The 21,680-nt window shown below is 49.8% G+C and overlaps 1 protein-coding gene across 6 annotated transcripts in view; it reads left to right on the plus strand.

The window, feature by feature from the left end:
- Nucleotides 1-21,680, plus strand: part of LOC144817653 (uncharacterized) — a 435,131-nt gene that overhangs the window by 82,463 nt on the left and 330,988 nt on the right. For all 6 annotated transcript variants that reach the window (XM_078674375.1, XM_078674373.1, XM_078674378.1 and 3 more), the window contains one exon: nucleotides 1,228-1,323. Coding sequence is in view for 2 of the 6 variants with exons in the window: in XM_078674373.1 (XP_078530499.1) it covers nucleotides 1,228-1,323 (96 nt within the window). In the remaining 4 variants the exon portion in view is untranslated. The remainder of the gene's footprint in view (nucleotides 1-1,227; nucleotides 1,324-21,680) is intronic.

The following is a 21,680-nucleotide window of genomic DNA, read 5'->3' on the forward strand; positions in this document are numbered from 1 at the left end:
TTTTCTTGCAGTTCATGTGAACCACGTGAGCAACATGCACGCGCATTCACGGCCAGGGCTTCTCCTCCCCTAATTATTCATGGCCGGCCGCAGGCCGGCCGTACTTTCAGTTTCCCGCTTCTCCTCCCCTAATCATTCATTCCGGCCGCTCACAGCACATCAAAGGGCTTCGCCCAGCGTGCGCTCTGCATTCTCTCTCCAGCCAGCTTCCCCCAGGCCGTGTTCCCTCATCCCTCGCACCCCCTCCTCCTTCAGGCCCCCACCATTTGCTTCCATTTGTTTTGGCTTGTTTTGGAAGTATGTTGTTGTTATTCCAACTCGTGTACTCTACCGTTTCTATGTGATTCTTAGACTTTATCCATTTGTATCTCTTCGTTGAGTGACTTTACAACTTGTACATTTGCAATTTTCTGTTTGTATCTCTTCCGTGTGACTTTACAACTTGTACATTTGCAATTTTTTCTGTTTGTATCTTTTATGTAACTCATGTAATCCTAACTCCTTATGTATTGCAACTGGTTCTTTTGTAAAGCGCTGACACCTTCGGGTAATGTTCGCGCTATATAAAATCCCATTATTTAAATAAATACAAATAAATGACTTGTGTTTCTTGCTCTACACGAATTCTTTTTAAATGAGCCCCTAAGTACTAGCAAACGGCCAGGTCCCATTTAATGTTGGATTTTATGCACACCTCGGCGTCTGCAAGCTACAACTGTTCAATTAGTCGAAAGTCCATAACGTTTAATTGCTTAGACAGGGTCTGGAGACAGAGGCTGTTCACGAGCTCACTCCACGTGAACAGGAAGCACCAATCTTCCTTTTTTTGGATAAGTCTGCCACACACTGTTATTTAATTAGGTTTTGTGAAGGTGGTCCCCAAGCGAGACCTATTGGCAATGCCAATGCTTGTTATAGAATGCGAAGACATTGTGTAAATATTCCCAAAGCCCTGAAGTTTGTCCTAGAAGACACGTCATTCATACTCTTCATTTAAAGCTATTTTTATTGCAGAGAAAGCAAACAAATAACCAATGACACTGAAAGTACATTGTAGATCAAGTCAACCAGTTGCATCCCTTCTGACTGAAAGTTACTTTGTGTTGATTTTAAGGCGGTCACTTTGGAGAGGTGTCTGGCTCGGGTGGATGGGGGATTCATTGCCTGCAGGGCACAAGGTTCTTCTGTAATCGCGTCAATGGAGTATCTGTCTCTTTGTTTACGCAGCAGCGGACTCTGTTTGGTCTCCGAAGTGGAAGAAGCGTGTTGAAAAGTCTCCTGGTTCGTTGAAGGGTGTGTGGACCGTGAGGTTACACCGACTCGGTGAGTACATGCCTCCTTCCGGATCTTTATTCTGATATTTCACATGCGGAGCTTCAGTGTCCACCTGTCCTCACAGGATTCGTACCCCCAGGGACAGGGGAAGCAGAGGGGGCACACATCTCTCTGCATTAATAATAACACTGCACCCCCTCCCTCAATAAAGCGTTGACCATCTTCATGTTCGAATGGCACGTTGAAAGCGATTTGAAAGGCAGCATCTGTTCTAGAGGCCATGAGCCATTTATTCTTTTATGAATACGCTTTCCATTGTCGCAACTTGGGTGTCGTTTAAGTGACATACAAATCAAAATCAAATTTTTGTGTTAATAGTTCACGAGCTGTTCAGGTGTTTGTATCGACAGCTTTCACTACTGGTATCTGCTTCCTATATGTGGGAAGCACTGCGGAAATGGCTGTCATTGTAATCCATGTGAAGAAGCATGTGAGATTATAGGAAAGGAGAAAATCTCATGTTTTGTCCAATTGGTGGACGTATAATCATGCTTTGAATCTTGGTTTTGACAACTATCGTGTGATCCAGAATGTACCTTTGCTGGAAATCTTCTAGTTACAAAGCCATTTATTTTTATTTTTATTTTCAAAGTTTTATATAGCGCGGACAAGATCTTTGCAGATATCAGAGCGCTTTACAGTAAACACGGGGTAAGGGAATCAAGCGGGAGATTAAGCAAACTTGTGGGTACAAGATAGTAATGGGTAGTAGGTGGGTGGCAAACTAGGATAGTAACCAGATAAACAACTTGTGAACGAATAGACAATAAGATAGACCGGCAAAAGCAAACTTTTAGGTACAAGATAGTAGTGGGTAGTAGGTGTGTAACAAACTAGAGTAATAATCTGATAAACAACTTAGTACAATAGACAATCAGAATAAGCAATAATACAAAGTCTGTGCACAGTCTTCGGTACAACCAAAAAAGGGTTCAAGTGCGACTAGCCATAAGGATGGCTTTTGCTTCTTTCTTAAAGAGTGCAGTGGAGGAGATAAGCCTGGTTTCGGGAGGGAGGGCATTCCAGATCCTGGGTGCCATTCCTGAGAATGAGTGCTTGTAAGTTTTTTCCTTCCGGAATCTTCGAGGTTTCAGGAGGAGATTCTTTGTGCTTCTGTTGTTTCTCGAGCCTCCTGATAAAGTCAGCTTTTGAGTGAGGTAGCTCGGAGACTTGTGGTGTATAGCCATGTGTGTCATACAGGCGATTTTCAGCTGTATTCTGGCTTCAAAAGGGAGCCAGTTCAGGGATTTTAAGTCAGGGGAAATATGCAAGTGTTTTCTAGAACCAGTGATAAGTCTCGCTGCAGCGTTCAAGGAGGCTCTTAGGGGTGCGGTTGTTGAAAGGGGGAGTCCGCTGAGGGCCACGATTCCGTAGTCTATGCGTGGAATGACTAGGGCTTGAACTGCAGTTTGGAAGTCCTTAGCTGGGAGGAAGGGTTTAAGTTTCCTCAGAGTGTTGATTTGGAAGTTAGCTCCCTTAGTTGCTTTGTTGATATGCTGCTGTGGTTGGCGTCAAGAGTGATGCCTAATGATTTCACGGAGTCCACGATGGTGGGTTGGACATTGAATGCAGTTAGGTGCTTAAGCCAGGTTTGAGTGGTGGAGATTTTCGCCGGAGGTGAGATTAGGAGGAACTCAGTTTTCAGAGCATTTAGTTTGAGATGATTATCGGCCAACCATGATTGGGTGTTTTTGAGCGTAGAGTTCAGAAGTTTGATGTCTTCCGGGGATTGTAGTTTGAGGTAGAGTTGAGTGTCATTGGCGTACATATGAAAGTGAACATTAGATGCTTGGAGCAAGGTGGTGAGCGGTTCCATGACTAGGTTGAATAAAGTGGGGGATAGTGAAGATCCTTGAGGGACGCCTAATGAGACAGGCACAGCTGAGGATAGCACGTTGTTGACCTTGAATTTCTGAGACCGGTGATGTAGGAAGGAAGTGAACCATTTGAGGACCGTTCCCGATAGACCCATTCTGGTGTTTAGCAGCTCAAGTAAGTTCTCATGTTTGACGGTGTCAAATGCTGAGGAGAGATCAAGTAGGATGAGGAGGCAAGAGTCATTGCGGTCTAGGATTTGGAGGGCGTCGTCAATTATGTGTGTCATGGCCGTTTCCGTACTGTCTTGCTCGGAAACCTGATTGATGTGGGTTGAGGAGGTCAAACTGATCGATGTGTTTAGTCAGTTGGAGTTGAACGCATTTTTCCAGCAGTTTGGCCAGGGTGGGGATATTGGTGATAGGGCGGTAATTGTTTAAGTCGACAGGGTCAGCTGTAGGTTTCTTGAGTATAGGCGTGACTTGCCCCACCTTGAGGGAGTCAGGGATGAGACCTTGTTGGAGGGAACAGTTAATGATTTTAGTCCAGAGTGGGAGGAGCAGGGGGGTGAAGTCTTTTACAGCATTCGCAGGTAAGGGGTCAGTGATGTGATTAGAGGGTTTCAAGGTGCCCAGCAGTTTATTTGTTTCTTCTTAGTAGGTGTCGAAGGATGACCATGTCGCATTGTTTTTAGGTTGAGTGGAAGTTATGCCGATGGGGTTGGAGTAACGGCAAACATCATTGAGGAGATCGCTTCTTATAGTATCGGTCTTTGTCTTAAAGAAAGCAGAGAATTCTTCACAGGTTGGTATATCGCTTGAGGTGATGTTTGAATGTAGAGGTTGTTCCTTGGTTTGAGTTTTGACTAGTTCAAACTATTTTCTTGATCTATTTTTTGCTGATCGAGCTGGAGGCTAAAGAAAGCTGATTTTGATCGCTTGATTTTCCTAAAATAGGCATTTCTTTTCTTCTTAAGAGTTTTAAGGTGCAATGCTGATGGGTCAGATCTCCAGGTGCGCTCCGCCATTCGCATGGCACGCCTGTCTTCATTGAGTCTGCCATCATACCATGGGTTTGAGTTCTTGGTGGAAACTCTCTTCAGTTGCAGGGGGGGGGCGACTTTGTTGATTATTGAAGTCATAGAGTTGAGGTAGAGGTCGGTCAGAGATTGGACGTCTGATGCACCGGTGGGGGGAAGGAGGAGACTACAGCTGTGTGAAGGCAAGGAGTTGGGGTTAAGTTTCTTGAGGTCCCTTTTCCAGATCTTGGATTTGAAAGGTTGAGCCGGGTTAAGTTTGACTTTTTCGTTGATGTAGAATGTGATAATGTGGTGGTCTGACCAATCGCAAGGTTGGATTGACCCCAGTTGGGTAGAGTCCTCTTTGGCGATGATAAGGTCAAGGATAGAGCCTTTGTCATGTGTCGGGCTGTTGCAGATTTGGGTGAGGTCAAGCGCATTAAGGAAACTGTTAAGACTATTCACCACTGCATCTTTCTCGTCGTTCCAGTGGAGATTGAAGTCGCCCAGGTAGATTTGTGTGTTCTGCCGTCCGGAATTGGCTGAGATCGTGTCCATGAGGTGTTTGAAGGTGAGGTTGTCCCCGGGCGGGTGGTAAATGACATGTAGAGAGCATACAGGTTTGCCCTCACTGTTGACGTCGAGGCAGATGAGTTCACAGGAGGTGAGGGAAGGGGAGGTGCCTTGAGCAACAGAGAGGTTCCTCCTAAAAATGCATGCGATTCCCCCGCCCGTCTTGCCGGACCTGTCGAGTCTAATGATGTGGTAGTTGGGGGGGACAAGAATGTCCATTATAGGTGTGGAAGATTCAGATAGCCAGGTTTCCGTTAGAATGGCTAGGTCAAGGTCCATTGTTATGATGAGATCTGCGATGTCGGAGGAGTGTCTAGTGGCTGATCTGCAGTTGAGTAGGATACATTTGAGTCTGGGGGTGAAAAGGGTGGTAGAGGGTTCTAGAGAGAGGGGGACTTTTCTAAGGTTATCTGGGACGGAGCTTCTGTTGTTTTGAGTGGGGGGCTTAAGGGGATTTGAGAGAATCGTGGGTATGGAGAGGTGTGTGGTGGAGGTGTGGTTAAAGGGAACTGGGCCATATGAGGGGAGGAGGGTGTGGATGTCGTGGACCGAAAGAGGATTGAGGGCGCGGCGAGGGCGGTTGGTGTGGTTGCGCGCCGGGATAACGGGCCAATGTGGGGAGTGTTAAGTGAGAGGGACAGTGTGGACGCTGTGGGCCTTGTTGGACGAAGAAGTTGTGTTTGTAGGGGGGTGTATGAGGAGGAGTTCTTTGATGATGCGAAGTTCTTCTTTGACTTGGAGGAGGGTGGACATAATCATGTCCAGTGTAGGATTGGAGGTGGTGTTGGGGATGAGAGCCGATGGTGGATGATTGTAACTGGAGCTGGAGTGTGGGGGGAGGGGTGCGCTAGTGTTAGTGCAGGGCTGTGCGGTATTGGTAAGTGGGTTGGTATTCGGCCGGTGAGCGAGTAATTGGGTGATGGGAGAGAGAGGAGTAAGGGGGGGGGGATTGTGGTATAAGTGAGGGCGTTGGTGGGAGGCGGCGAGGGCGAGTTGGGGGATGAGTGTAGGCTAGGGAAGGTTGGGGTGCAGGTAAGGTGGTGGGGGCTGAGAATGGGGGAGAGAGAGGGGGAGGAGTTATGGTAAGGTGGGTGGTGTGTTCTGAGAGACTAGTTGGGAGAGTGGTGTAGTAGGGGCTAAGAGTGGGGGGGGATAGGGTGGGAGAAGGTCATGTTGCGAGGAGGGGGAGATGAGTTAAGGGGGGTGGGAAATTCTGCGGGGAAAGTATGAGGTGAGAGGTCGGGGGTAGGGGGTGTGGGATATGTTAGAGGGGGAGTGATCTACGTCTGTGATTGTGGGGTGTGAGGTAGCTACAATGGGAGGCTGGGGGTGGGGGTGGGGGTGCATGTCGTTCTGATGCTGTGCACGGTTAGGAGGGTCAGATGGGCGATTTGAGGTAGGGGGTGTTGTGTAGTCCGAGGCGCTAGGATTGGAGGTCTGCCTATTGGAGATATGTTCTTTGAAGGTGGGGAACAAGTTGTCGAGTAGGTCAAGGTTCTTATCAGTGGATTGGAGTAGGATGATCCCATTGTTGTAAATGGTGATGGTAGCTCTGCCTGGGAAGAGTTGGGATGGTGTGCAAGAGAGTGTTAGGCCATGAGCGGATTTCCTGGTGGTGGAGATAGTGAGGAGGGAGAGGAACGCTTTCCTCCATTGTGCTCTACGTGTGGTGTAGAAGATGATATCGGTGCTGGTGGCTCCATTGATCAGTGAGAAGTAGGAGTCCACGAAAGGGGTTTCAGGGTGGGCCTTCAGTACGTTGTGTTTGAAGCGTTTGGCATTTTTTTTGGTGAGCTCGGGTGGGTAGTTAATTTTGTATGTGTGCTTGCCCGTGTGTTCCATGTTAGGGGAGGTGGGGTGGGTCGATGAAGGGGGGTGTGTGAGGTAGGTGTAGTTGTAGGGTTATATGAGTAGGAATAAATGAGATAAGAATGATGTAAGATAAGAATAGAATAAAAATTGATGAGGAGGGGTATGTGAAGGTAGGTGTAAATACAGGGTTATGTGAACAGACATAAATGAGATAGAATAAAGTAAAATAGAAATAAAATAAAATAAAATTGGGACTAACCATCAGTGTGATCTGTGATGAGGATCACTAGTCTAAGATGGCCACCACTGTGGAAGACTAGTCAAGATGGCCACCAAATAGGAGAGCATGAACGAGAAAAGTAGTCCTTTGTCTGTTGTGATGAAAGTTTGGAGAGTTTGGATTCCCTTTCTACTCTGGGGAATTAGTCCAGCTTCTGGGTTGTTTGGTGGGGAGGAGATAGTCTTATCTCTGTTTTAGGTGGCCCCTGACCCTGTTGTTTTACAGCCTCGTGGTCATCTGGTGCAGTGGAGGCATTTTATTACTCCAGTTTATGGCCTCAGCCATTTTGGGCAATGGAGAAACTAAATGAAAAATCCGGGAATAAACGGACCAATGCAAAAACCCTTTTCTTCTGAGATCTGAGATCGGGGTCGTCCAAGGATGCACAGCTCAGCAGAGCGCATTCACCTCCAGGAACAGTCCGCAGGTCCGCTCATGAAGGTGCCGGCAACAGGAGAGGGGATGCGGGGGGGGTGAGAGGAGTGGAAGAGGCATCAATCCATGGCACGGTCCGCTCCCACTGCTCCCGGTAACCAGCAGAGGTTAGGTTGCTTTTACTCACTGTCTGAGTTTGCACAGCCGAGGAGAGGAGCGGATAGAAGTAAGGAAGAAGGTTGAGTTGAGAGGTGAGCGTGAAGCCAGACCGCTTGGTCTACCAGGCTAAGGCGCTTGCTGCCTGAGAAAGTAAGGAGTGAGTACTAACAATCAGGATACAAAGTGAATTTGTGTTCCTCCATCTTTGTTTCTCAAGCTCTGTCACTTCAGTCCTGGGCTTCCATTTCTTTGTCTCCTGTCAGTTCTGTAACCTTGATTCTCTTCATTAGAAAAAATCTGACTAAAAAGGCAGATTTTACAAAAACGTTTGAAAGGTAAACTCGTACCTTAAACATGCTGTCCCTTGAAACGGAAGATCACACGGCTCCATGTTATAAAAGCAGCACTTTAAGGCCAGAGTAGGAAAGTGTCCCTTTTTGAGATGGTCAATCCCACGTTTTCCCTGGTACCTGATGCAGTTTTCACGGACGTGCACTGGGTTCCAGCTATCCAGGTCCCAACTTCCAGTTCTCTTTCCCTAAAACCAGCTAACTGTGCAATTGTTCCCTGTAGCTAAACGGGTTTTAGTTGCAATAGCCCCCGCCCCCCTCCCCACACACTTGTTGCCTGGTTTTTTATGTGTTCTGCTGTCCCTGCTAACCAGGCTCCCAGTACCAGTGTTCTTTTCCATAAAAACTGTACAATTAATTGCAGGCTGCATGAAATGATGCTGACAAAAGTGAAAACAAGACATGGCACAAGTGCTCATATAGGGGATATAGTCACCCCAAGGGTAAGTGACCTATTGGCTACTACCCTTCACTACCCATAACTCCCCTAAAGTCAGGATTTAAGTGGCCCCGGAAACCAGGAACGCCCATTCCCCTGACCAAAGAAGAAGAGCAGAAGAAGCAAGAACTGTGGACTACTGGTGGACTTTGGCGCCAAAGCGTGCCTTCTCCTGTCCCGACAATTGCGTCAGCCCGACTCGTCCTGCAGCTCTGCATCCTTCAAAAGCCTCGTAGGGACTCCAGCACTCCGCCAAGCCGTCAGCATCTCCCTCGAAGTGAAGGAGCCACTTCCCTGCAGGCACCCACCGCAGTGCCTGGTTCATTGTTTTGCTAACCCCCGGGTCCACCGACGCAGCTGCCACCCGGAGATGGTCAACGTGCTCCAGGAGGTCAGATCCAGCCCCCAACCAAGTGTGAAGACGCCAGGACCAACGGGAGCCGTCCTGCACCAACACTAGCGGCACCGGACCCCTTGCAGCATCCAAAGCTTGTTTGAAGTTCAATCCAGACTCCAATGCCGAAACAACCGGCCAGCCGATGAGGGACGTTGGCATCGTAGAGGCCAGCGCGGAGAGTGGCCCAGCTGTCCTAATTTGTCCCCCTCTGTGCATCAAATAGAGAACTGTGAGTGCCTTTGACGCACTGGCCCGGCTAACCAAGACCTTCTACACCCGAGCTCCTCGGCCCCGGTCCATGACTAAAGACTGTCCTATTGCTCCCGGGAACCTTCCGAACCAAGCCCCCTGTTGGGAAGTCTTGTAGCCTTCCCGCTCCTTTGCCTATGGTGTAGTATGCAAGGCTACCAACCCTTCCAGCACCTCTGCATCTGAACACTCCGGGGCAGGTAAACTCGACACTGCTGGTGGTACTTTGGGAAGTGGCCCCCTTAGAACCTTAAGTCCTAAAGGGGTTCCCGGAATCAGATTACGAGTACCTGTATGCAGTATACGTTTCTTTCTCCATAGGTAAGCATTACTGCATTGTTACATTTTTAGTTCTGTATAAAAATTGATATCTCAAAGTAGTTGCCCCATTACGAAGTTCTAGGTGTTAAAATGTATATAAAATACATGTTATTTTTCTAAATTAGTGTTGTATCCTCTGGAGTGTGTGTCTCATTTATGGACTGTGTGTGTTCAACAAATGCTTAGCACCACCCTCTGATACAGACTTACTGCAGCCCACACTAACACAAAAGGGAGCATTTGGGATGCTTCTTTTAATCCCTGTAAGCCAAGGATTGTCGCCTGGACTCTCTACGTAGTGCACCATGAAGCCGTGCCCACAGTTTATGCCAAAACCTCTGACTCTGTTTGTTGTTCTTCTTTGTTGGTATTAGTAGTTGTGAGAAAGTGCCCTCTTTCTTGCATGGTATGCCCCCACTTTTTGCTGAACTGCTGATATGCTTTGACTGTGTGTGCCCTGGGCTCCTGCCAACCAGGTACTCAGGTACCCAGGGCCTGTGTTCCTTCACTAAAACTGTGTTGAAACTAAATCCCAATTGGCATCTGACATGTCAGCCCCTAGTAAATGGTACCCTAGGTCCCCAGGGCCTGGTGACCAGAGAAGACCCCTAAGGGCTGCAGCACCTATTGTGCCACACTTAGGGGCTCTGTACCCTGACACCCACACACTACCCTTACAGCCTGAGTGTCTCGGTGCAGAACTAAACAGAGTCGACATGGCACACATCCCTGTGTGCCATGCCCACAAGACCCACTGCCCTGACATACTTCAGTCACCCCTCTAGCTGGGTGCCCTATGACAGTGGTGTGGGCACAGGTGCATGAGCCCTGTGTCCCTACAGTACACAGTGCCATTCCTGGGCACTTAGTGCAGTGATGCCATTAAGAGTATATGGTGCTGGGAGGTCGACATCACGAATTCCACAGCACCATAATGGCTACACTGAAGACTGACAAGTTTGATATCAAACTTCTCGGCACATTAAACCCACACTGTTGCCAGTATGTGATTTTTTTTAAAACACATTTTATTGGGTTTTGTCATTTTCAAAAGTTACACAGCATAAAAGAAATGTATATATTCAGCTGTCTCTTCATATATCGAACAGGATCATTTCTACAACAAATGTCCGTGTGGCCATGGCTGCCACAGGACAAGAATTACACAGTGTACTGCACATAAGAAGGAGATCATGCAATACAACAGCATAAATTAGTAGATCATATGCAATACAACAATCCAAATTGTCCCCAACTACCCCCCCACCCCGAGGTAACTGCCTTGTCCTCACCTAGTCTATATGCCCGGTAAAAGTAAAATAAAGGTGTGATTAAATTGGAAGGGTATGTAACCGTTTGCGTGCCCCTGGGTCACACCACTAGCAGCATTCTATACATCCATTACAGCACAGAAATCAACTTTATACATGGGCCATGCTTCTTACCACAGGTATGCCCCAAGTCGTCTAAACCAAGTCTTGTGAGCGTAACCCCTCCATCATTCCCTCCCATTCTAGGGATATCGGAGTCTTGCGGAGGCCCCTAATCTCCTCTCTGCGCAATGCTGCACCTTCTACGCCATCCCACCGTAACAAGTCGCCGTGCCATACGTGAACTTCCGGGGCTTTGCTCGATTTCCATCGCATAGTCGTGTTCCTGACAGCTAGTATAAAAGCAAGTTTCACAAACCAAAATTGCACTTTATGGGTGCTGATAAGAGTATGAAGCCCAGGATACACTCCCCCAGTGTATTTGCAAGAGTAAGCTTTGTGGCGGCCTCTGTCATTTGCCTTACCGTATCCCAGTACTCGTGTAAACGCGGGCAGTCCCAGATCATGTGTATGAAACCTGCTCCTTCCAGGAAGCATCTTGGGCAACTGTGTTGTGTCTGGGGGAACATCTTGTCAAGTCTGTGCGGGGTTAAATATGCACAATGCAGTACCATCATCTGATTGAATTAAAATTTGTCGTTTTGGGGAATTTTTGTGGGGTGTGCCAAAATTATCTCCCACTCTTTGTCAGACAGTTCCTTCCCTATATCTGCCTCCCACAGGGCTTTTAATGGAAGCAGGGAAACTCTTGTATGTGCACTTATCCCGGTGTAGAGCCATTTTATTAGGTGCCGCCTGCCTCCCATGTAATATACCATCTTGATCAATTCGTTCTCAGGTGGGGCTATCCTCTGCGGAGCCCAGTGTGCCCTAACAAACCTGAGCAGGGCTATGTGGATTAAAAACATGGACGTCGAAGCGCCTGTCTGGTGTGTGAATGTGTCATCGTCCATCAGTGTGCCCTCCGCGAACAAGTCTGCCACTGTACTTACTCCTGCCTCCAACCAAGGTGTAAGCTTCCGTTTCGTCAGCTTGCCACTTGCTAAAGTGATGCCAAGCAATGGTATATTACCTTTCCAGTACCGTAACGCCGTTTGCAGCAGCAGGGGGCGCTCCGGCGTTATCCTATGCCCCGTCAGCATCAAGGCATGTAGGGACCCGCTTTCCAAATCCGCAGTGGTGTAATCTATTTCATGCAAGTTACGCCCCGCTGTCCAGTAAGATAGCCCTTGCAGTTGGCAGGCATAGTAATATGCGCGAAAGTCTGGAACCCCCAATCCACCCGCCGCAGTGCCCACCTGTAGCTTTTTGTGGCTGATACGGCGTCTACCCTTACCCCATATGAGATCAGTGAGCAAAGTGTTAAGTGTGGCAAAGGTGCGTTGTGGTGCAATTAAAGGCAAATTTGTGAAATAGTAAACCAATCTGGGTAACATGACCATTTTGGCAATAGCTGCTCTACCCGTTATAGAGAGCGGCAATGCAGTCCAGAAAACAATACTGGCTCTTAACGCTCTGATTGCCTTTTTCAGATTGCCCTCTAGCATGTCCTCATGTGTTCTCTTTATTTGTATGCCTAAATATTGAAAGTTGCTTGCGCGACCTGGATGGCAGTGTTCCCAATATGTATCCCTGCGATGTCCGATCTCTCTGTAAAGAAAAAAGCGTGTGTTTTGGAGGTGTTTAAAGCAAGGCCCGATATGAATTCAAAGCTCCGAAGTGTCGCAAAAAGTGCATCCATTGGAGCGCGGAGGTCTGCCATGTACAAAAGAATATCAGCGTACGCTGAAAAGAAATGGGTCGTAGCGCCTATTCAAGTCAAGTCAAGTCAAGTCAAAAAATTTGTATAGCGCACTACATACCCAGAGGGTTTCAAGGCGCTTAGGAAGGGGAGGAGGATTATTTGTCAAATATCCACGTTTTAAGCTGCTTTCTGAACGCTAGGTGGTTCTGGGTGAGGCGAAGGTAAGCGGGAAGTGAGTTCCATGTTTTAGCAGCCAGGTATGAAAAGGATCTGCCTCCCATGGTGGTCTTGTTGATGCGAGGTACAGTGGCGAGGGCTTGGCTGGAAGAACGTAGATGGCGGGAGGGGGTGTAGAAGGACAGTCGAGAGTTGAGGCAATCTGGTCCGATGTCGTAGAGTGATTTGTGTGCGTGGGTAAGCAGTCGGAAAGTGATTCTCTTATTGACGGGTAGCCAGTGGAGGTCTTTAAGGTGACCAGAGATGTGTTCGTTGCGTGGGATGTCTAATATGAGCCTGGCTGAGGCGTTTTGGATTCGTTGGAGTTTCTTTTGGAGTTTAGCGGTGGTACCTGCGTAGAGGGTGTTTCCGTAGTCCAGTCGGCTCGTGACCAGAGCGTGGGTGACTGTTTTCCTTGTTTCGGTGGGGATCCAGCGAAATGTTTTTCTGAGCATGCGAAGAATGTTGAAGCAGGAAGAGGATACGGCGCTGACTTGTCTGTTCATTGAGAGTGAAGAATCCAGAATGACGCCAAGGTTCCGTGCGTGGTCTGTCGGGATGGGTGCTTTTCCGAGGGCTTCCGGCCACCAGGAGTCGTCCCAAGCAGAGGGGGATGTACCTAAGATGAGGACTTCTGTTTTGTCTGAGTTCAGTTTCAGACGGCTTTGTTTCATCCATTCGGCAACTTCTTTCATTCCTTCGTGTAGGTTAGTTTTGGCGGTGCTGGGGTCATTGGTGAGAGAAAGGATCAGTTGAGTGTCGTCCGCGTAAGAGATGATGTTGAGGTTGTGTTGGCGTGCGATGGCCGCGAGGGGGCTCATGTATACGTTGAATAGGGTGGGACTGAGTGAGGATCCTTGAGGTACGCCGCAGATGACTTCAGAGGCCTCGGACTTGAATGGAGGAAGGCGGACTCTCTGGGTTCTTCCGGTGAGGAACGAGGTGATCCATTCAAGTGCTTTTCCTTGAATTCCGATGTTATTGAGGCGTTGTAGAAGGGTGCTGTGGCAGACTGTATCGAATGCTGCAGAGAGGTCGAGGAGGATGAGGGCGACTGTGTCTCCATTGTCCAGTAGAGTTCGAATGTCGTCTGTTGCTGCGATGAGGGCGGTCTCAGTGCTGTGTTTTGCTCGGAAGCCAGATTGTGAGGGGTCGAGGGATTTGTTGGCTTCGAGGAAGGCGGCGAGCTGGTTGTTGACGGCTTTCTCGATGACTTTGGCCGGGAATGGAAGAAGCGAGATGGGGCGGTAATTTTTGAGTTCGGTGGGGTCCGCTGTTGGTTTTTTCAGAAGGGCGGTGAGTTCAGCGTGTTTCCAGTCTTCTGGGAAGGTGGCGGAGTTGAAGGAGCAGTTGATGACGTCTCGGAGGTGCGGTGCTATGACGGAGTCTGCTTTGTTGAAGATGTGGTGAGGACATGGGTCTGTGGGGGATCCTGAGTGGATGGAATTCATCAGGCGGATGGTGTCCTCAGTGGAGATAGGGTTCCAGGCGTTAAGGGTGTTCACGGGGGGAAGATGGTCAGCAGATGGTAGGGTGGGTTGGTATCCGGGTTGGTTGTCAAAGCTGTTGTGGATGTCTGCAATCTTGTTGTGGAAAAAAGAGGCTAGGGAGTCGCAGAGGGTTTGAGAGGGGGTGATGTCGTTGGAGTTGGCCGAGGGATTGGAAAATTCCTTGACGATGTTGAAAAGTTCCTTGCTGTTGTGGGCGTTGTTGTCAAGTCGATCCTTGAATGCTGTTTTCTTGGCTTTTCGGATCAGTTGGTGGTGAGTGCGGGTGGCGCTTTTGAAGGCGTCCTTGGTGCTGGTGGTTGGGTCTTTTTTCCAGACCTTTTCAAGGGAACGGCAGAGTTTCTTGGACTTCTTGAGATCATCGTTGAACCATGAGGCCTTCTTGCTGCCAGGTTTACTTTGACGTTTTTTCAGTGGAGCTAAGGTGTCGGCGGTGTTGGATAACCATAGGGTGAGGTTGGCGGCGGCTTCGTTAGCGTTAGAAGAGAGGGCTGGGGAGTTTCGAAGGAGCGATGCGGAGATTTGGTCCGTGGTGATTTTGTTCCAGTTTCTTTGCAGGGTAGGTTGGAGGTGGATGTTGGGTTTTGGTTTGTTGTAGGTGAAGTGAACGCAGCTGTGGTCAGTCCAGAGGAGATCCGTAGTGTGGCTGAAAGAGACATGATTGCTGGAGGTGAAGATGGGGTCGAGTGTGTGACCTGCGATGTGGGTGGGGGAAGTGACTAGTTGTTTAAGTCCGAGGTAGGCGAGGTTGTCCAAGAGGGTGCTGGTGTTGCGGTCGTTGATCTTTTCAAGGTGAAAGTTGAGGTCTCCCAGAAGGATGTAGTCTTTGGAGGGGAGCGCGTGTGGGGTGATGAAGTCCGTGATGTCTTCACTGAATTTTGCGCGGGGTCCTGGTGGTCTGTAGAGGAGGGTGCCTCTGAGTGTGGTTTTGGGGTCGATGTGGATCTGGAAGTGGAGGTGTTCGGAGTTTGCGAGGTTGGCGTCAGAGCTGGTTGAGATGCGGATTGATTTCTTGTGGACGATAGCGATTCCTCCTCCTGTGTGGCTGGTACGGTCTTTGCGAGTGATCTTATAGTCTTCAGGGATGGCAATGGTGATGTCAGGTGCGGAGGAAGCATTCATCCATGTTTCCGTCAGGAAGGCGATGTCCGGAGAAATGGTGTCTAGTAGATTCCAAAGGTCAATGGCATGTCTGTGGACGGATCGGGTGTTGAGAAGGATGCATTGAAGGTGATTGGGGTCGGGGATCTGTGCTGTGGGCGTAGCGGAGATGTTGACAGTGCCGATGAATTTGCAGGAGTAGCAAGAGAAAGGTCCATGGGTGTGATCAGGAGCGGCTTGGACGCAGTTGGGGGCGCGACCGGGGTTAAGGGCTAGGAGAGTGGCGGCATCGTAAGTAATGCGGGAGGGGTGGGCAATGCGAGGACCAGGGGGTATGGCGCTGGGCGCGGTCCAGGCGCGGACGGGCGTAGACGGGCTTACTTTCCCCTGATCCAGAAAGTTGCTGCGCAAGTAAATCGCCAACGGTTCCTACGCCAATATAAATAGGAGGGGCGATAATGGGCAGCCTTGTCTGGTACCTTTGTGTATATTATATTCTCTGGATATGTGACCTCCTGTTCTAGTACGTGCCGTAGGGGCATTATACAATATGCGTGTCCAAGCGACATAGTCCTTCGGGATGCCGAACCTCTCCAGGGCCTGAAACATGTATTCCCAATATATAGAGTCAAAGGCCTGTCGTAGGTCTAGGGAAATACAACCCGCATGCGTATACCTTTTTGGGGCCTCCGACTGTGTACATAATGGAATTTTCGAATATTGAGGGATGTGCTACGTGCAGGCAAGAAACCAGTTTGGTCCACATGTATTAATTTGGACAAATGTTGGAGGAGTCTGTTCGCTAATACTTTACTCAGTATTTTATATTCCGCTGATAACGACGACAATGGGAGGAAGTTAGCCATGTCAGTGTGTACCCTGCCTGGTTTCGGGAGTGTTACGACCAGTGCTTGTGCCATCGTAGCAGGCAAAGAACCCTTGTCCCATACTTCTTTATATAGTTCCACTAAGCGGGGCACTAATTTTTCGGCGTATTTAGTGTAGAATTCAATGGGCAGCCCGTCAATACCGGGTGTTTTGTTTCGCGCAGCCCTTTCATTGCCCCTCTAATTTCCTGTGAGGTAATGGGGCCCACTAGCCCTTTACGTAGCTGTTCCGGAATCGTCGGGTAAGTGAGTTCAGAAAGGTATGTCTCCGTGTGGTGCAGTGAGTGTCCCTCAGGCGCCCTGTATAAGTTGCATAATAATCCCGGAACGCCTCGTTTATCTCGCCCTGCGTAGTGATGGTGTCCCCGCTGTCTAATATAATACAAGCTGAGATATGACCACAGCGGGGGGGTCAGCTCGCAAAATGCGAGCCAGTAATGATCCGGATTTGTCTGCCTCGCTATGGGGCAGCTTTGTGTATGTTGCGTGGTCTATCACCCTCAGGGAGTCTAGTAATTCTGCATGGCGAATGCGCACCTCCTGCAGAGGTCCATGTTTTTCAGCATCTGTGACTGCTTCTTTTTCTAGTGTACCCATTTTCTCCTCCACCTCCACTAGCGAGTTATGTAGTTCCTGTTGTGCCCCTATCTTCGTACCAATGGCCTTCCCCCTTATTACCGCCTTTAAAGTGTCCCATTCCACTAATTAGCTCGAGGCTGTGTCAGCATTGTCTATGAAATAGTGATCAATAGCGTTAGCAAGTGCAACACAAAAGACCTGATCCTCCAGCAGTTGCGGCCAAAGGCGCCAAGTGGGGACAGGCGTGGGTATCCAACCCCATGCAAATACGGACTCTAACGGGTTATGGTCCGAGAATGTCTTGGGAAGGTAAGTAGAGTCAAGCACCTGCATAGCCATCCTACCGGAACAAATTATTCTATCTATTGTCGTGTGGAGATCGTGCACTGCAGAGTAGTATGAGTATTCTTTGTGGCGGCAATGGCGCATGCGCCATACTTCTCTCATATACCACCCTTCCATCCATCGGAGCAGTGCCTCCGCCTGTTTCCACACAGTAGTGCCCTGTAATGGTGGATGTGATCTGTCCAGTGAAATATCCAATACTACGTTACAATCCCCTCCTAGTATCCAAGGGTACGCTTCCCATCCAGCCAGCGCTCCACTCAATGTCTCCAAAAAACATCCTGCTCGTAATTAGGGGCGTAGAATGTACCCCGCACAACTAGTTGTCCATCAAGCAAGCCGTTAACAAGGACATATCTACCCTGTCTGTCCACACGCTGTTCTTGCGCAACAAATGGTACGCTGTGTTTTATCCAGATCGTGGCACCCCTGGCATAATTAGAGTATACAGTAGAGAACACTTGGCCCATCCATTTCTTCCTGAGTTTCATCATTTCGCTTTCAATCAAATGTGATTCCTGTAGGTAGACTATGTGCGCCTTGCGGCGTTGTAACTGGGCGTGTATTCTGTGTCGTTTATGTATAGTATTCATACCCCTTATATTCCATGTTATTACTTTATACTTCCCCGATGTATGCATGTGTAAAAGAAATACTTCACGTAACAGCACATCAGGACATTGCTCTCAATCAGTAAAACAACAATATCGGACAATATACGACCGTACCTCAGCCCACCCCCTCAATACACGGTCCAACTAGAAAAAAACATCGGACCAAAACTCCCCAAAAACAGTCTCACACATAAACAAGTGCCTTCACAAAAAGAACCAGATAAAGCAAAAGCAATAAAGGAAATAGAAAAGTTGTACAGCGCCTCCGCCATCTTGAGGGGGTGTGCCAACGCCGAACACATGTCGGTTCCTAAACAACTTCTGTCATAACGAGCTACTACGGTACCACAGCTCTGATTAATCATGCCAGTAGAAAGGAGCTATAGTGCTGTGTTGGGGGAGTACGCCCAGGAGGGGAAGGAAGTTGCAATACTTGTGTGTGCCCATCAACCAAATAGATTTGCAATCAATTTTGGTGTAGCTGAGGGGAACAGAGCCACACTGCTTCCAGAGTCCGATGCATGAGAGTCCTCCTCCGTTGAGGATTTGTGAACTGGTCTCGGCGCATTCGTGAAGGTTGCTGTAGTCAATACCGCCTTTTTGTGGGACTGCTGCAGCATCAGCGAGGATACCCGCCCACGTTCCGGGCATTTCCGCAGCCTACGGCCCCTGCGTCCATTCAATGATAGGTCACCTGATTGTCGTCTCTCCTCTGCGAGCAGTTCCTTTTCCTCCGCATTAGTGAGTTCCATCACCTCCAACCAGTCTTCAACATCGCCAGGACTTTCAAAGAAGTAGGATTTTTGCTCATGGATTATCTTTAGGCGGGCAGGAAATAGAAAGGCATATTAAAGGTGCAAATCTCTAAGCCTACTCTTCACTGCCATGAAGGAGGCTCTCTGCTTTTGTACAACCATCGTGTAATCGGGAAAAAGGGAGACCCTCTTGTTTTCGAAGTTGAGCGGTGCTGCCTGTCTGGCCTTTTGTAATATAGTATACCGATCACGAAAGTTCAAAAATTTAACTATGAGGGGACTCGAGGGGGCGCCCGGTTTGGGACGTCCAGTTGTAATTTTATGCGCTCGTTCTATGCAGTATTGAGCAGAAAGGCCCTCTGTGGTGACATTGTCCTTAACCCACTGTTCCATAAACCCCACCGCATCCGGTTCCTCGCTTTTCTCCGGTAGGCCTATGACTCGGATGTTGTTCCGGTGCGCCCTTCCCTCCGCGTCCTCCACCCTATCCATCAGTGCTGCCACCTGGGTTTGCAACTGCTTGACATCCGCCTCCGTCTGTTTTCGGGTAGGCAATAATTCAACCAGCGTCGTTCCCTGCTCCTTGACTGTCTCCGCCGTCTTAGCGTGGTCCGCTCGAAGTACTGTCAGACCTGTGGACAGTGACCCTATCTGTAGCTCCAGGGTTTTCCTCTTATCACGTACCTCTTTTAGGATCAGGTCCAGTTTATCTTCTGTAATCGGCTCTGGACGGGGGCACGTAGCCAGAACTCATCGCCTCATCCATGACCCCCGGATCCTCCTGCGGCTCGTCCGACCCCTGCTGCTCCACTAGTTTCGGCTTAGTGCGTCCTATTTTGCCCATGATGCACAAAGGGTAGATGTATCTGAGCGGGTGGCACACAGGAAGAGTGGCACCAGCGTCTCAGTGACTGTACACCCGCACTGACCGTCACTCAGTAGTTTCAGCAGGTCACCTGCGGTAAACTCATTCGCACAGCAAGCCACCTGGGAAGTGTCCAGTGATATCAGAGGAGTCACAACAGGCACCAAATTCCAAGACCTGTAATCAAAATAGGAGTGATCTTCACCGCACCAGAGGACCCAGGGACACGCGTCCCCGTCGCAGTGGCACCGTCAGCAGCCCCGTCCCAGCCGATGGAGGTGTATCAATGTACCAGGTCCCTGGTCAGCCCCAGGCCACTTAGGCATGCTTGCAAACGGGACATTGCCCGAATAAGTCCATCCAGGTGCAGCAGGGTAGGCCTCAGGGAGGTTAGTATTGTTCCCAAAGCTCTGCCGGGCAAAGGTAAATGGCCGCTTCCAGCCCCAACACCAGGGTATTTGGAAAGGGGGCACCACCACACAATAGCCGGGTACAGCTCACAGATTCCGCCGTTAATCTGGCCGGATGATCGTTCGTTTCACACGGGGAGCGCTTGTTTCACTGGGGAGGGAGGACGTCGTTGGGAGGAAGGAGGCCCAACCGCATCCCCTGACTCGCCAGAGCTCAGCTCCCCGTCTCGGTCGTCCGTGTCTCCGCCGGCGCCTCAGCGATCACAGCGCTGCCAGGTCCAGCACTCCAGATCTGCCTTCCAGTCGCTGCCCGCGTCACCCTGAGCCTCGATCGCACCCACAGCAGGCGGCAACACCGCAGCAGTGGCGCGGGCCACTCCTTCGCGGCCAGAGCCACAGGGCCATGCCGGTAAACAGCCAACGCCGCACCTCCAACACCCGAGAGCAGCTCCAAAAGCGTAGGTACGGTTTCTCCACCCAGCACCGTAGTCGTAGGTGCTGTACTCTCATCTTTAGGCAGATTTCATCAGGATAATGAGAGCTCGGTTCCGGAGCTCGTTTAATTTGCGGCCGCCATGTTCGGCAGTTGGCCACGCCCCCCGATTCCAGTGTGGGATTTAATGTAAAATGCACCACAGAGGGCATCTCCAAGATGCTCCCTGAAACCTAACCTACAATCCACAGCTGGACTGAGTGGCTGCCGAGGCTGCCACACAGCAGACATGTTGCTGGGACTCTGGGTGGAGCATACAACAATGCACATCCTGGGCGAGGTGCTAAGTCTCCTCCCCCAGGATGGGCAGGGGGAAGCTTCAAAGGCATTCTGCCTTTGTGAGCTTCTCCAGGCCACTTGCTGTACTCAGCAACTGGCCCCCACCGGTTCTGACCCCTCACTCTGGCGGGAAGACTGGCGGGAAACCCTACGTCAGGAAGGGGTGTGTGCCAGCCTGTGCCAACCCCACCCCTCAGGTGGGAGAGGCGAGGTGAAGCACGACCACGGGCTCCGGCCATCTTGAAGATGTGGAGCCCTGCCCAATCACAGCTAGGTTCCTGCCCCCATCCCACAGGAGAGGAGCAGGCTAGGATGTGTACCCACCCCAGGACAGGGACCCATTGGTCCCTGCCCTTGCCCTACCTGTAACACCCCTAAACTTAGTTTTTGCAGTGTGAATCTTTCTGGATTCACTATGATGATTATTAGTCAATGGTCTAGTGGTTGGGTCCGTAGTCTTTTCTTTCTTTTTTTTTTTTTTTTTTTAGTAGCCCTGGTGGGCGTCGACGTGCCACCTTCTGGTGTTACTTCCTGTGACGTCGGCATGCTTCCTGCGGAAGCTCCCACCTTTGGGCGCCATCTTCGATTCTTTTTTCAGCCGTTGGGTCTGGATCGTCACCGAAGAGCTCCAGAGTTTTGGAGGAAAGAAGACGCAGAAAAGGCGAATTTTCAACAAAAAATATTGGAGAAGACAACAAGGGACTAGACCACCAAGCCGGGACGACAGCGAAGAAGGAGAACTTCGAGAACTTCGACGTCCTGAGTGCAGGAATGGACAAGACACCCTTTAAATTCTGCCGTAACTGCCACCACAAATATGCGCAGAAGGACCAGCACCCGGTTTGTAACCTCTGCCTACTGGTCGACCACGAGAGCAAGGACTGCAACGCCTGCTCCGCCTTCACACCAAAGACTCTCCGTGTTAGAGAGAGACAGAGAAGGGCCAACTACAACATGCAAGGCAAGGGCCAACCGCCGTCGCTTCGGGACCTGGGATGCTCCAGCGACGAGGAGGACAACGTCACCGGTGAAGCCGATGACTACACGGTGGTAGAGATCGATAAGAACACTTCTAAAGAGGTAGGAGAGTCGTCGACCCCCAAACCCTCGACAGACCCTCGAAGGTCTGAGTCAGACTCTCGAAAAGCAGAGTCTAAGTCCTCGAAGGGAGCACTGGTGCCGGAAACCTTGACAACCGCAGCTGCATCCAAGGACAAACAGCCCAGCGGATCCTTCGAAAAGGACTCCCAGACGGCGAAACCACAAGAAAAGCCTAGGCCGTCGAAACACGTCCCCGAAAAGGCACGCTCGACATCGAAAGAAAAGGACGCAAAGGCAACTCCGACGTCGACGCTGTTGGGTCGACGCTGATGGCGGCGCCGAAAACATCGTCCGAAACGCTCGACGCAGAACAAGCCGCCGAGCTCCAG

Source organism: Lissotriton helveticus, chromosome 2_1 (genome assembly GCF_964261635.1).
Source record: "Lissotriton helveticus chromosome 2_1, aLisHel1.1, whole genome shotgun sequence".
NCBI classification, from domain to species: Eukaryota; Metazoa; Chordata; class Amphibia; order Caudata; family Salamandridae; genus Lissotriton; species Lissotriton helveticus.